Raw genomic sequence first — 16,918 nt, 5'->3', positions numbered from 1 at the left:
CCAAGCACGATCCTAACTGATCTATTCCTTATAACAGGGAGGTGCAAGAAGTTCTATAATGTTATGAGAAAAATTCACTCATTAGATTTTTGTCCAGTGATGTATATGGGCTCTAATTTGGGTGTAATACAGGATCTCCCTTTTTAGGATGTGGTAGACCACATTAACTGTTCATCCTAAAAAACATTTTTATAGTTAATTAGGGTAAATATTTTAGAAAGGTATGAAACCAATTTGTTCATGAGGACAAAAAAAAAAAACAGAGCCTTATATGATTGTGTAATAGAATGGATTCATGATTCTATGATCATGAAAATTCATCCTTGCCCTTGGACCAGAATAGAAATGCGACCCAATCTCACTGATATTGAAATTAAGCCCACAGCTTCATATTGGGAACGTTTACAATTTTAAAAAAATTAAGATATAAATTTTTTGTAAAAGTATTTATGCTTTAGGTAATATTTTCAGATTTCTTCCATTTATAGCTGTCTTGCTAACTTTTCCAATAGCTTTCAGATTAGCTCTGTAAGCCATGAGATAGTAGGACAGTCACAGTCACTGGTTCTACCTCTTTCTATACAAGGAGTATTCAAAGCTTTCTGGTCAATTTCAAAAGGCTTTTAATTTTCAGTCTCCTTGATCACTTTGCTCTGACCAGGCAAAATGCTAGGTGCTTTAAAGGTAATTATCTCCCTTAAAGGTTACAGTAGATAATGGTTGGTTTATATCAAAGCTACAGAATTGAAGTTTTATCCAGTAGGAATCCACTTAAGTTAAGCAGGAGGAGGACATAATGAGATTTTTTTTATACCTTGCTAACTGGTAGCACACGCCACAAGGAGACCAATTATAAGTCAATTTCAGTAGTCCACAGAATGATACTGAATGTCTAAATTAAGTTATGAAGAAGAGAAACTGAATTTAAGAGGTGAAATCAATAGGACTGTTGAGGTGGAATCAATAGGATTTGGTGGCTGACTAAAAATTATTACGTAAGAAATAGGAAGAGTCCAGGAATGATTCCTAGGTGATAGCATATTCACTCAGTCACTGAAGCCTGTCTTTAACCAAGATTCAGGCTACAGAAATTGGAGGTTTGTCTGTTACATTCACTTTTGGAAACCTAAATTCTAAGGCACCCACAAGATTTCCAACTGTGTCCTTTAGGCATCTGGAAATATGACAAAAGAACTACGGCGTAAGGGGACTTTCCTGGTGGTCCAGTGGTTAAGAATCCGCCTTCCAATGCAGGGGACAAGGGTTCGATCCCTGGTCAGGGAACTAAGATCCCACATGCTGCGGGGCAACTAAGCCCATGGGCCACAACTAGAGAGAAGCCTGCACTCCTCAACTAGAGAGAAGCCCAGGCGCCGCAACAAAGAGCCTGCACGCCACAACAAAAGATCCCACGTGCCGCAACTAAGACCTGACGCAGCCAAAATAAATAAATATATTTTTTAAAAAGAGTTGATTAAGTATAGAGGAAAGCCAAAAATTGAACCCCAAGTCTCTCAACACGTCATTGCAGCAGTCAAAACAGCTGATCTCTCTTGGTTTTCTATGACTGCCAGATTCTTTTATCTTTCTGACCATTTCTTGGTCTTGGCAATTTTTTCTACTACTTCCACCTCCTAACTAGAATGTTCTCCAAGTCTCAGTCACTGGCCCTCTGATTATTTCTCATTATAATATATTATTTGGAAGAATCACCTTAGTTTGAAACTCTCTGTGCTACTTAATGACAGAAATGCTTGTCTAAGAATACTTGACCTAAGTTTTCTTCTGTTCAACTGCCTTCAGGATTTTTCAACTTGCGTTTCTATTTCAAACTCAGTATGACTAAAAATGAAGTCATTATATCTTTTTGCTCCAATTCAAAACAACAGCACTTGTATTCCTTGAGTTTCTCATGTTTGAAACTTTGAGAGTTATTTTGACTCCTTCCTCCACTCTACCTTATATGGTCCAAAATAATCATACAAGTCTCATCTATTCTTCCTTTAAAAATATTTAAACTCTACCCTTTCTCTCTCCTTCCACTGCTCTGTTAACCTATTCCAGGTCATCTCTTCACTCTTAAATTACTACTTTCTCCTCTTGTTAAACACCATATTATGATAACCAGTTTCTACTGTATCATGTCCAAACTCCTCTGCCTACTATTCAGGTTTCTCCATTTGATAATTCCATATGCTGCCAACTTGGAATAGCCTTCCTCTGTCTTCTTTTATTCATTTTGTATGTATTTCCAGATAAGTCCACATAGTTCTGTCGTAAAGGTATTGCACACTAGTAAATCCCACACTACCACATTCTACAAATGTGTACATTGTACATTTAAGAAATATATTCTTAATATAGTGCTATATATAGTTGAGTCTTTTGGGTATCTAGACCTTATTTTCTTTTGCTAGATTAGAAGCTACCAGAATGAGCTTTTATTTGTTTTGATTCCCTCACCAACACTCAGCAGAATGCCTAGCAGATCAGTATCTGTTGATTATAAGAATATCTTGAGATTTCTTTTTGTCTACCCATGCAGGAAAGATCAGCATTATGATATTAATTTAATAATCCCAGGTCTGCCACTTACTTGCTGTGAAACCTTGGGCAATACATATAATCTCTATGCCTCAGTTTCCACATCTTTAAAATGGGGGTAGTAATAGTACCTAATTCACAGGGTTGAAAGTTAAAAGTTATTACTTTGCTTGTAATGAGTATAGAATAGTGAATGACATATGAAAATGCTCAGTAAATGTTAGTTATTATTACTACCACTTCTATTACTACTTAAAAATATTTGCCATATGCCTAATCTGTACTTTTCATATTTAGAGTTCTTTATCTTTTCAAAACACTTACACATTTTCTTATTTGGTTCTTAAAGTATTATTTCAGTTTTACGGATGAAACACAAATACACAAATCAATGTGTCCAAAGTCACAAACCTAGTTTCCTCACCAATTCTTAAATCCACATTTCCAACTAAGAAATCTTCCCCTGGGCCTCAAAATCAATGTGGACAAAATGGAATTATATACTCCCTCAAAATCTGTTTTTCTTTGTACACACACTTTCTGTAGCACATCACCACTCACTGAAGATGGAAGTACATAATAGCAGCATTTATTAGTAGTAGCCTAATTCTTCTTTCAACTCTCCAGAACTAATTGGTCACCAAGCCCCATCAACTCTACCTTCCTAACATCTCACAGATGGATCCCTTCTCTGTTCACATGGGTTTTCATCACCTATCACTGGGATAACTATAATAACTTCCTTACTGATCTTCCTGTCTCTGGTCTTACTCCCCTCACATCTGTCCTCAACACTGCTACCTGAGTCATCCTTCCAAGTGCAGATCTTATCATGTAGCTTTCTTAATTCTTCAGTGGGTCTCCCTGGATAAAGTCCACCATTAAAACAGCAGCCAGGGCATTCATGATCTGTCTCCTCTCTGCCATACCAAGATGTCCATGTCTGTATAATTATCATCACGTGCACTTGATATATCTTTATAATCATTGTTTTTAAGGTATTTTTCTTAAACACCACCAAAAACTCATAGATGATATGGACTTAGTCATATTTATCTTTGTGTTCTCAACACCAACCAATGTCTAACACACAGAAAGCATCAATAAATATTTTCTAGATTCATTGATTAACAAGTGGTCAGAAAATTTATATATCATATGATTAGTAAATGGATATCTAACATCTGGCACATAAACGGTTCTCAGTTAAATGTTTAGTGGATAAATAAATTAGCTGGTTGTTATTCAATGATAATTACCAAAAAAAAACCCAAAATACTTTTCCTTACTTTTTCTGCAAGGAACTGGTTGCGACGCTCTTCAAGAAGTTTTTCCACAGCCCTCTTGTGTTCTAGTTGCTTCATTCTTTGCTTCTGAGCATTCATTAATTCTATTCGATCATCCTCAGCAAATTTCGCCAGCATAGCTTTTCTAAAGATCTCCTCTTCCTCTTTTGCAGCCTGAAGTACTAGTTCCTTCAAGGCCATTTGTTCCATAAAATTTTGCTTCAACTCCTTTTGCTTTCTCGATTTCTCTTCTGCTTCTTCCTAAATCACAATACATATAAAAGTTAATTCAGTAACTATGTCTTTACAGCAGATTTATAAAGAGAGGGTAGGACAGAGTTTGATTAAGCTTAGTGTTACGATATGAAATAAAACTGAAAAATTAAGGCTTTTCAAGGTAACACTTGCCCCATCCTTTAAAAACTAATAGTTACACAAAGTACATGTTACCCTTGGATTGCCTCCTATTACTTATTTTAATTAATATATATTTACCACCTTGTTTCTGTAGTCAGAATTAACGCATTAACTTTGAAAATAGCTGATATAAAAAATTTTTGCGTATCTCAGTTTATTAAATTTGTCATCTGTATAATTTGTACCAACTATGAATCATTCTAGAAACTTGTGTTCAAATCACTGATAAATATTTTTCAGAACAATAATCTAGCAATGACAATCAGAGTATTTCAGGGAAATTCAAATTTACTTGAAGCAGTTAAAGTCCTTTCCTACAAGGTTTAATTTCCCCAACATTTTATTATGAAAAATTTCAAAAAATACAAAGAATTTTACAGTCATCACCCATTTTTGCTGTATCATCTATCTATTCAATTAGGACCGATGTAAATTTTAAATCATTTGCTAATCTAACAAACTTTGTTCAATTCTAATACAAGCTCCAGGTAGGCCAGAATCTTCAAAGCATTCAAAATATTGCCTTAACACCCCCCAGATGGCCAAGGTTCTTACCTACAGATAATACAAACTACAAGGGATTTACTATAGGCCATCAGGTGGCATACAGAACTTCCAGGAAGGCCAGGGAACCAAGCTGCCCTCACACTGCTCAAGTCCTATTATGGTAACTCTGACTGCTATCTCATTTTGCTCACTTCCATCTTCACACCTTGAAGTGGGGGTGATGACTGTTGGAGGTAACATAGTTCATATGAAGAATTCTAGCTAAAAGAAGAGAAATATAGTTTTAACTTTATAGTCTTTATAATAAAGACAAATGAATTTAAAACGGGGTAGGATGTGGTAGGAGTAGGAGTGGGTTTTAAGAGAGCCAATCTGCAGTATCAGTTACAGCAACTTTGTTCATTATATTGATCATTCAGCCTCTTTTTCTTCATTTATCCCTATCTAATCCTCTTTTCAAATCCTACCTCCATAGTCTTCTCTAATCACTCTAACTCAAACTTCTCTCTCTTTGTGAGCTCTTATACCATTTAATATTCCATCATTTAATTTTCTTCCATATATACATGCCTCATCTCCTCACTAAAAATAAATTCATAGATGGCATATCTTATATTCCTTTGGGATGCTGGGCACGTAGTGATTTTGTAATATATAGTTTGTGTTTATTTGCCATATATCTCATAGAAGTCAAAGGCTCACTGAAGGCAGAGATACTGTGTCAGTTAGCTTTGAATTCCTCCAGAGCTTATCATAATAATACTTTGCACAGAGAAATTCAGTACATATTGAACTAAATGAACTGTTGACATGCCTGGCAACCATCTCCCATACAAATTTTAGTTTAATCCAATGGTGAAGACATCTGGCTAAAGAACAGGGAAGAGTTTGGCAAAACAACACACCATTTATTATGTTTTTTCAACCAGAAAAGTATTCATGTACTCTGATGTGTCTGGATCAGGATTATGTAGTTACATAATATGAACTGTATAATTTTCCATCCTTTTCTGTGTTCTAAAACCCATTATGTGGTTTGAGGAACAGCTGTTCACTGAAGGTTTGAAGTAATTTGCTGTAAAACTACTCTGAGGCTGGAAACTTTTTAGAGATATCTTAGTCTGGGTTCTCCTCTGAAAGCAGAGCCTTAAACAAGGACTTATATATAGATATTTTACTGGGGAGGGAATCTCAGTGGTGAGGGACAGAGTAAAACAAGGAAAGAAGAAAAGCCAACACAAGGGTACATCACTGAGCTGGTTACCGCCTCAGACAACTGAGGCTTAATCCTGCCAGGACCTTGTGAGGAATGCATGGAGCACCTTTTAGGACCTTCCCAAAGGCCGCCAGGCAGAGAAGAATTTATCCCTCAATTTCTGTCCACTGTTGGTTGAGGGATGCCCCAAAGGATGTTACCTCCCTGCCCCCACAGACCCCTGCACTTTAAGAAGCCGTCAGCACAGAGTCCGTCTGAGGCCTCACAACTGTTCCCCAAAGCTGTCACTGAAATCAGAGGTGAGACTGAGAAGATGTGAGGCAGGGCACAAAAGTCTTGTGATAGAGGAAATATCCTTAATAATCTTATTTTGTCTAGTTTTCCTACATTTTTTGAAATCACTGTATTTTTTTTTGTTTGTTTTGTTTTTTGTTTTTTTTTTGTTTTTTGTTTTTGCGGTACGTGGGCCTCTCACTGTTGTGGCCTCTCCCGTTGCGGAGCACAGACTCCGGACGCGCAGGCTCAGCGGCCATGGCTCACGGACCCAGCCACTCCGCAGCATGTGGGATCTTCCCAGACCGGGGCACGAACCCGTGTCCCCTGCATCGGCAGGCGGACTCTCAACCACTGCGCCACCAGGGAAGCCCGAAATCACTGTATTTTTAATGCAGAAAATTATGCCATTGAGATTTTCATTTTATTAGTAGATAATTGAACAACTTTTCAGTATTTTTCTAATCTACTCTCTTTATAGACCCTTTATTCCTTCAAATTTTGTTTTCACCTTTTTTCTTTTTTATTACGTTTTTCCAGAGTAAAATCTTTTTCCTCCCAATATTAAGCAACTGGATTAATAAATGCTAATGTGTTCTGATTTTTGGTTTATTTCTACTTGTATCTTTATTATTTCCTTCCATATTCTTGCCTCATACTTGAATTTATATTGTTTTCTCAGTTACTGAGTTGGGTGCCTACACAGTTTTTTCTAATATTTCTCATTTAATAATTAATTGCCTGATAGATTTTGATAGGTCATAATCTTATCCTCTGAATTTTGTGCAAATATCCTCTTCAACCAATAATAATTGAAAAGAAAGTTTTTAGATTTTCAGTTAGTAGTTTAAAATATTTGTTATTAATTTCTAGTGATGTTTAAACACCCTTTCCCCTTGTATTATTCCAGTAAATTTTCTTTGGCGATCTAACAGCTTTTAAAGTTATGTACTTCAGTACAACGTTACATGGAAGATTAAATGTTCATTCTGTTATACCTCCCTTGGTGATTATACCTTTTATCTGTGGTATCTGGGATTCATTTGATGTTCCACTTACCTAGTGATAACCCTGCCTACCTGCTTCCCATTTGGTCATATATGCCTGTTATGCCTTCCTCCATCATTTTATTCTTAATGCTTTTGGGGTTATTTGACATTAGGTATCTATAAGTGGATTACATTAACATACTTTTTTTAAAAAACTGGACACATTTTATATTCTTACATGCAGTTAATTAAGGATTTACATGAAATAAGTATTGATATTTTACATGGTATCTATTTCCTCATTAATGAAACAGTATCTAAAATAATGTTCCATTTTTATATAGCTGATAATATTACAAATAATAGTACTAATAGCTATAATATATTGTGTACTTGGCTATTCATATATCTAGTTTTACAAACTGTTCAAACTTTTGGGAATTCCCTGGTGGTCCAGTGGATGGGACTCCACACTGTCACTGCTTAGGGCATGGGTTCAATCCCTGGTCAAGGAACTAAGATCCTGCAAGCCATGCAGTGTGGCCAGAACAAACAAACAAACAAAGTGTTCAAACTTTTGGCTCATTTAAAAAAACTGGGGGGCTTCCTGGTGGTGCAGTGGTTGGGAATCCACCTGCCGATGCAGGGGACATGGGTTCGAGCTCTGGTCCAGGAAGATCCCATATGCTGCAGAGCAGCTGAGCCCGTGCACCACAACTGCTGAGCCTGCGCTCTGGAGCTCGTGAGCCACAACTACTGAAGCCCATGCACCTGGAGCCTGTGCTCTGCAACAAGAGAAGCCACCACAGTGAGAGGCCCACACACTGCAGTGAAGAGTGGCCCCTGCTCGCCGCAACTAGAAAGAAAGCCCGCGCACAGCAACAAGACCCAATGCAGCCAAAAATAAATTAATTTTTTTTAAATGGGTTTTTTATATTTTTTATCAAGTTATGAGTGTTCTTTATATATTCTGGATAAAGGTTATTTGTAAGATATACATATAGGGAATATTTTCTCCCAAACTGTGGCTTGCATTTTCATTTTCCTAACAATGTTAAGAAATTATTAATTTTTAAAAAAAATTTATTTATTTTTTGGCTGCGTTTGGTCTTCATTGCTGCACGTGGGCTTTCTCTAGTTGCGGCAAGCGGGGCTACTCTTCTTAGTGGTGTGCATGCTTCTCATTGCGGTGGCTTCTCTTGTTGCAGAGCATGGGCTCTAGGCATGCAGGCTTCAGTAGTCGTGGCTCACGGGCTGTAGGCACGCAGGCTCAGTAGTTGTGGCACACGGGCTTAGCTGCTCCATGGCATGTGGGATCTTCCCGGACCAGGGATCGAGCCTGTGTCCCCTGCCTTGGCAGGCGGATTCTTAACCACTGCACCACCAGGGAAGTCCGGAAATTATTAATTTCAATGTAGCCAGTTTATAAATTTTTTTTATGCCTCATGACTTTTTTATCCTTCTAAAAAATTTTTGCCATTCTCAAGTTTATAACAACCTTCTCTTATGTCTTCGTCTAGAAATTTTTTAGTTTCAGTTTTTTTGTGTTATAGCATGATAGAATATAACAAGTGTTGGCAAGGATGTGCAGAAATTGGAACCCTCTTGCACTGGTAGTAGTAATGTACAATGGTGCAGCCTTTGTGGAAAAACAGTTGGGCACTTCCTCAAAAAAGTAAACACAGAATTACCATATGACTCAGCAATACCACTGCTAGGTATTTACCCAAAAGAATTTGAAAAAGATATTCAAACAAAAACTTGTACACAAATGTTCATAGCAGTAACATTCACGACAGTCAAAAAAAAAGGTGTAAACAAACCAAATATCCATAAACTGTCGAATGGATAACAAAATGTTACGTATCCATGCAATGGACTATTACTCAGCCAAAAAAAGGAATGAAATACTGATACCTGCTACAAAATGGATAAACCTCCAAAATATTATTCTAAGGGGAAAAAAAATCCCAACACAAAAGATCACGTATTGTATGATCCCACTTATATGATATACCCAGAATAGCCAAATTCATAAAGACAGAAAGCAGATTAGTAGTTGCCAGGGTCTAGGAGAGCACAGAAAGGGCAGTGACTGCTTAATGCAGGTATCCTTTTGGGGTAATGAAAATGTTTTGGAACTAGACAGAGATAATGGTTGCACAATATTGTGAATGTACTAAATGCTGCTTTAAAATAGTTAAAGTAGTCAATTTTATGTTACATGAATTTTACCTTAATTAAAAAAAAACACTTTAAGGAGAAACACACAAATCCACAAATATATGGTTAGAGTCATCAGCAATCCTCTCTCCACAACTGATATAACAACTAAATAGAAAATCAGCAAGGATATAGAAGAACTCAACAAAACTATCAATCAGTAGGATCTAATTGACATTTATAGAACATTTCACCCAAAATAGCAGAATACATATTCTTTTTAAATGTTCACAGAATTTAAAGCAAATAAAATCATATTGAGTGTGTTCTCTGATCACAATGGAATCAAACTAGAAATCAATAATTTAAAAAAAACACAAAAATTTCTGGACATTTGGGCACTAAGTAACACACTTTTAAGTAATCCATTGGTTAAAGAGGAAGTCTCAAGAAAATAAATACATCAGAGTTAATGCAAATGAAAACAAGACATCAAAACTTGTAAGATGAAACTGAAACAGTTTTGAGAGAAATTTATAGCACCAAATGCATACATTTTGTAAAATGCATTTATAGCATTAAGGGCATGCATGTAGGAAATGTCTCAAATCAATAATCTAAGCTAAAAACAAAACAAAACAAACAAAAAACTACATCTTAACCAACAAGGACCTACTGTATAGCACAGGGAACTATTCTCAATATCCTGTAATAACCTATAAGGAAAAAGAGTCTGAAAAAGAATTTTAAAATTAATAATAATCTAAGCTACTACACCTCAGGAACCCATAAAAAGGAAGCAGAAGGAAGTAAATGAAGAGCAGAAATCAGTGGAATTGAAAATAGAAAACCAATAGACAATATCAATTAGGCAAAAGGCTGGCTCTCTTTAAAATATCAATGAAATTGAAACCATGAATCTCCTAGAAGGAAACACAGGGGGGTTAAGTTCCTCTATATCAGTCTTGGCAATATTTTTTTTGTTATTTGACACCAAAAGCAAAATAGACAAGTGGGATTACATCAAACTAAAAAGCTTCTGCACAGCGAAGAAAATCAACAAAATGAAAAGGCAACCTATGGAATGGGAGACAACATTTGCAAATCCTGTATCTGATAGGAGTTAATGTCCAAAATACATAAAGATGACATAAAATTTAACAGAAAAGAACAGAAAAACCCAATTAAAAAATGGGCAGAGTATCTGAACAGATTTTTTTTCCAAAGAAGATATACAAATGGCCAACAGGTACATGAAAAGGTACTCAACATCACTAAACATCAGGGAAATGCAAATCAAGATCACAATGAGATACCTGTTAGAATGGCTATCATCAAAAAAAACCTGAGAGATAATAAGAGTTGGGTGCGTATGTGGTAAAAAGGGAACCCTTATCACTGTGGGTGGAAATGTAAATTGGTAGCCAGTATAGAGGTTCCACAAAAAATTAAAGATAGAACTATCATGTGATCCAGCAATCCCACTTCCAGGTATATATCCAAAGGAAATGAAAACAGGATCTTAACAAGGTATATGCACTCCCATGTTCATTGCAGTATTACTCACAATAGCAAAAATATGGAAACAACCTAATTGTCCATCAACATATGAATGGATAAAAAAATGTGGTACATCTATATAAAATGGAATATTATTCAGCCATAAAAAAGAATGAAATCTGCTATTTTTGACAACATGGATGGGCCCTGAGGGCTTTATGCTAAGTGAAATGAGCTGGACAAAGACAAATATTGCATGGTAACACTTATGTGTGGAATCAAAAAAGAAAAAAAAATGTCAAACTCATTGAAAGAGAAAGTTGAAAAGTGGTTGCCAGAGGCTGGCAGGCAGGGGAAATAGGAAGAGATTGGTAAAACGGTACAAATTTCTGGATCTAAAACAAATAAGGTCTGAGGATCTAGTGTAAAACATGGTGACTATAGTTGATAACACTTTCTTGTATAAATGAAATTTCCAAAGAGAGTAGAACTTAAAATATTCTCACACATAAAAAAACAAATCTGTTAAGTGACAGATGTGTAATTAACTAGGTGGGGGAATCTTTTTACAATGTAAATGTTTATCAAATCACCACAGTGTACACTTTAAATATCTTACAATTTTATGTGGCAATTATACCTCAAGAAAGCTGAAATTTAAAGAAAAATCAGATAAAATTAAATCCTAATGTAAGAGTGACCAAAAAAAGGAAGAAACAAACTATCAATACCAGAAATGAAACACTAGAGACTCTGCAGACATTAAAAGGATAATAGTACAAACTATTCTACACACCTAAGTTTGACAATTTAGACAAAATGGATCACTTCTTTGAAAAACACAAGTCACCAAAACTCACCAAATATGAAATAAGATAATTTGAATAACTCTATTCAGTAACTAATAAGAATATTGAGGGGATGAGACAAGATGGTAGGGTAGTAGGACTTGAGCTCACCTCCTCTCATGAAAATACCAAAATTACAACTAACTGCTGAACAACCATCGACAAAAAAGACTGGAACCTACCATACAAGATGTTCTACATCCAAAGACAAAGAAGAAGCCACAACTAGACGGTATGAAGAGTGCTTTCACGATATAATCAAATCCCATACCTGCGAGGTGGGTGACATGCAAACTGGAAAATAATTATATCGCAGAGGTTCTCCCACAGGAGTGAGAGTTCTGAGCCCCACGTCAGGCTCCCCAGCCTGAGGGTCTGGCGTTGGGAGGAGGGACAAGTGTACACGGAACATTCTCCAGGATAGATCACAAGCTAAGCCACAAAGGAAGCCTCAGTCAATTTAAGTAAATTGAAATCATATCAAGCATCTTTTCTGACCACAGTGCTATAAGATTAGAAATCAACTACAAGGACTTCCCTGGTGGCACAATGGTTAAGAATCCACCTGACAATGCAGGGGACACAGGTTAGAGCCCTGGTCTGGGAAGATCCCACATGCCATGGAGCAACTAAGCCCGTGTGCCACAAATACTGAGCCCGCATGCCACAACTACTGAAGCCCGCACGCCTAGAGCCCATGCTCCACAACAAAGAGAAGCCACCACAATGAGAAGCCTGTGTACCACATCGAATAGTAACCCGTGCTTGCCACAACTACAGAAAGCCCGTGCTTAGCAACGAAGACCCAATGCAGCCAAAAATAAATTTTAAAATTTATAAATTAAAAAAAATCAACTACAAGAAAAAAACTGTAAAAAACACAAACATATGGAGGCTAAACTATGTATTACTGAACAACTGATGGATCACTGAAGAAATCAAAGAGTAAATCAAAACATACCTAGAAACAAATGAAAATGAAACCTCAATGATCCAAAACCTATGGGATGCAGCAAAAGCAGTTCTAAGAGGGAAGTTTACAGCAACACAATCTTAACTCAGGAAACAAGAAAAATCCCAAATAAACCACTTACCATTACACCTAAAGCAACTAGAGAAAGAAAAACAGACAACACCCAAAGTTAGTAGAAGGAAAGAAATCATAAACATCAGAACAGAAATAAATGAAACAGGGATGAAGGAAACAATAGAAAAGGTCAATGAAACTAAAAGCTGGTTCTTTGAAAAGATAAACGAAATTGATAAACCTTTAGCCAGACTCATCAAGAAAAAAAGGGAGAGGGCTCAAATCAATAAAATTAGAAATGGAAACGGAGAAGTTACAATGGACACCACAGAAATACAAAGGATCATAAGAGACTACTACAAGCAACTATACACCAATAAAATGGATAACCTAGAAAAAACGGACAAATTCTTAGAAAGGTACAACTTTCCAAGACTGAACCAGGAAGAAATAGAAAATATTGAGTTGGCCAAAAAGTTCGTTCAGGTTTTCCTGTAACATTTCATGGAAAAACCCAAACGAACCTTTTGGCCAACCCAATACGAACAGACCTATCACAAGTACTGAAATTGAAACTGTGATTAAAAATCTTCCAACAAAAAAAAGCCCAGGACCAGAACTCTAGCAAACACAGCTGAATTCCAGCAAAAATTTAGAGAAGAGATAACACCTATCCTTCTGAAACTCTTCCAAAAATTGCAGAGGAAGGAAACACTCCCAAACTCATTCTATGAGGCCACCATCACCCTGATACCAAAACCAGACAAAGATACCACAAAAAAGAAAATTACAGTCCAATATCTCTGATGAACACAGATGCAAACATCCTCAACAGAATACTAGCAAGCTAAATCCAACAATACATTAAAAGGATCATACACCATGATCCAGTGGGATTTATCCCAGAGATGCAAGGATTTTTCGATATCTGCAAGCAAATCAATCAGTGTGATACACCACATTAACAAATTGAAGAATAAAAACCATATGCCCATCTCAATAGTTGCAGAAAAAGCTTTTGAAAATATTCAACACCCTTTCATGATAAAAACTCTTCAGAAAGTGGGAATAGAGGGAACATACCTCCACATAATAAAGGCCATATATGACAAACCCACAGCAAACATCCTTCTCAACGGTGAAAAGCTGAAAGCATTTTCTCTAAGATCAGGAACAAGACAAGGATGTACACTCTCATCACTATAATTCAATATATTTTTGGAAGTCCTAACATGCAATCAGAGAAGAAAAAGAAACAGAAGGAATCCAAATTGGAAAAGATGAAGTAAAACTGTCACTGTTTGCAGATGACATGCTACTATACATAGAAAATCCTAAAGATGCTACCAGAAAACTACTAGAGCTCAACAATGAATTCGGTAAAGTTGCAGGATACAAGGTTAATACACAGAAATCTCTTACATTTCTACACAATAACAATGAAAGATCAGATAGAGAAACTAAGAAAACTATTCCATTTACCATTGCATCAAAAAGAATAAATTACCTGAGAATAAACCCACCTAAGGAGGCAAAAGACCCTTACTCTGAAGAGTATAAAGTACTGATAAATCAAAGATGACACAAACAGATAGACAGATATACCATGCTCTTGGATTGGAAGAATCGATATTGTTAAAATGATTATACTACAAAAGGCAACCTACCAAATACCAATGGCATTTTTCATAGAACAAAAAATTTCACAATTCGTATAGAAACACAAAAGACCCCAAATAGCCAAAGCAATCCTGAGGAAGAAAAACAGAGCTGGAGGAATCATGCTCCCTGACTTCAGATTATACTATAAAGCCTCAGTCATGAACACAGTATGGTAGGGCTTCCCTGGTGGCGCACTGGTTAAGAATCTGCCTGCCAATGCAGGGGACACAGATTCGAGCCCTGGTCTGGGAAGATCCCACATGCCGTGAGCAACTAAGCCCATGCGCCACAACTGCTAGCCTGCGCTCTAGAGCCCGTGTGCCACAACTACTGAGCCCACGTGCCACAACTACTGAAGCCCACGTGCCTAGAGCCCATGCTCCACAACTAGAGAAGCCACCGCAGCGAGAAGCCCGCTCACCACAACAAAGAGTAGCCCCTGCTTGCCGCAACTAGAGAAAGCTCACGTGCAGCAATGAAGACCTAATGCAGCCAAAAAAAAACAGTATGGTACTTGCACAAAAACAGAAATATAGATCAATGGAATAGGATAGAAAGCCCAGAAATAAACCCATGCACCTATGGTCAATTAATCTATGACAAAGGAGGCAAGAATATACAATGGAGAAAAGACAGTCTCTTTGTGTATGGGAAAACTGGACAGCTACAAGTAAAAGAATGAAATTAGAACATTCTCTAATACCATACACAAAAATAAACTCAAAATGGATTAAAGACCTAAATGTAAGACCAGATACTAGAAAACTCTTAAAAGGAAAACATAGGCAGAACACTCTTTGACATAAATTGTAGCAATATCTTTTTTGATCCACCTCTAAGAGTAATGGAAATAAAAACAAAAATAAACAAATGAGACCTAATGAAACTTAAAAGCTTCTGAACAGCAAAGGAAGCCATAAACAAAATGAAAAGACAACCCACAGAATGGGAGAAAATATTTGGAAATAATGCAACTGACAAGGGCTTACTCTCTAAAGTATACAAACAGCTCATACAGTTCAATATCAAAAAAACAAACAACCCAATCAAAAAATGGGCAGAAGATCTAAAGAGACATTTCTCCAAAGAAGACATACAGATGGCCAAAAAGCACACAAAAACATGCTCAACATCACTAAACTACAATGAGATATCACACCACATCGGTCAGAAGGGCCATCATCAAAAAGTCTACAACAATAAATGCCAGAGTGGGTGTGGAAAAAAGGGAACCCTCCTACACTGTTGGTGGGAATGTAAATTGGTACAACCACTACGGAGAATGGTATGGAGGTTCTCTAAAAAACGAAAAATAGAGCTACCATTTCACTCAGCAATCCCACTCCTGGGCATATATCCAGAGAAAATCATAATTCGAAAAGATACATGCAGCCCAGTGTTCACTGCAGCACTATTTACAGTAGCCAAAACATGGAAGCAACCTAAATGTCCATCAACAGAGGAATGGATAAAGAAGATGTGGTACGTATATACAATGGAATATTACTCAGCCATAAAAAAGAATGAAATAATGCCATTTCCAGCAACATGGATGGACCTAGATATTATCATACTAAATGAAGTCAGAGAGAGAAAGATAAATATCATATGATATCACTTATATGTAGAATCTAAAAAACAATAGAAATGAACTTACTTACAAAACAGAGACTCACAGCCTTCGAAAACAAATCTATGGTTACCAAAGGGGAAAGGTGGGGGGGAGTGATAAATTAGGCGTTTGGGATTAACATACACACACCACTATATATAAAATAGATAATCAACAAGGACCTACTGTATAGCACAGGGAACTCTCAATATTCTATAATAACCTATATGGTAAAAGAATCAGGAAAAGAATGGATATATGTATAACTGAATCACTTTGCTGTACACCTAAAAGTAACACAATATTATAAATCAACTATACTCCAATATAAAATAAAAACTTTAAAATAAATAAATATACAATAAAATATTGAATTAATATTTTAAAACTCTCAAAAAATAAAACTCCTAGCCTAGATAGTTTCACTGGAAAATTCTACCAAATGTTTAAAGAATTAACACCAATTCTAAACAATCTCTTCTAGAAAATAGAAGGAAATACTTCTCCATTCATTTTATGAAGACAGTATTACCCTGACACCAGTATAAAAAATGAAAACTAAAAACCAATATTCCTCATGAATATGGATGCAAAAATCCTTAACACATTATTAGGAAACTAAAATCCAGTCATATATTATAAGAAGTATACACCATGACCAAGTGAGATTTATTCCAGTGATGCAAGGTTGTTCAGTAACCCCCCAAAATCAATCAATGCAATCAACCAGGCTAAAGAAGAAAAAGTACATGGTCATATCAATAGATGTAGAAAAAGCATCTGAAAAAATTCAACACCCTTCATGACAAAAATCTTCAGAAAAACAGTGATAGGAGAAAAAGTCCTCAACTTTATAAAGAGCATCTACAAAAAA

At 36.3% G+C, this 16,918-nt stretch overlaps 1 protein-coding gene across 7 annotated transcripts in view; it reads right to left on the bottom strand.

The window, feature by feature from the left end:
- The window catches only part of MNS1 (meiosis specific nuclear structural 1), an 84,072-nt gene that overhangs the window by 2,943 nt on the left and 64,211 nt on the right, over window positions 1-16,918 (bottom strand). For all 7 annotated transcript variants that reach the window (XM_033436972.2, XM_049705997.1, XM_049705998.1 and 4 more), the window contains one exon: window positions 3,834-4,091. In XM_033436972.2, the coding sequence (XP_033292863.1) occupies window positions 3,834-4,091 (258 nt within the window). The remainder of the gene's footprint in view (window positions 1-3,833; window positions 4,092-16,918) is intronic.

Source organism: Orcinus orca, chromosome 2 (assembly GCF_937001465.1).
Source record: "Orcinus orca chromosome 2, mOrcOrc1.1, whole genome shotgun sequence".
In the NCBI taxonomy this organism is placed as follows: Eukaryota; Metazoa; Chordata; class Mammalia; order Artiodactyla; family Delphinidae; genus Orcinus; species Orcinus orca.
This window is presented reverse-complemented; position numbering and strand designations above follow the sequence as displayed.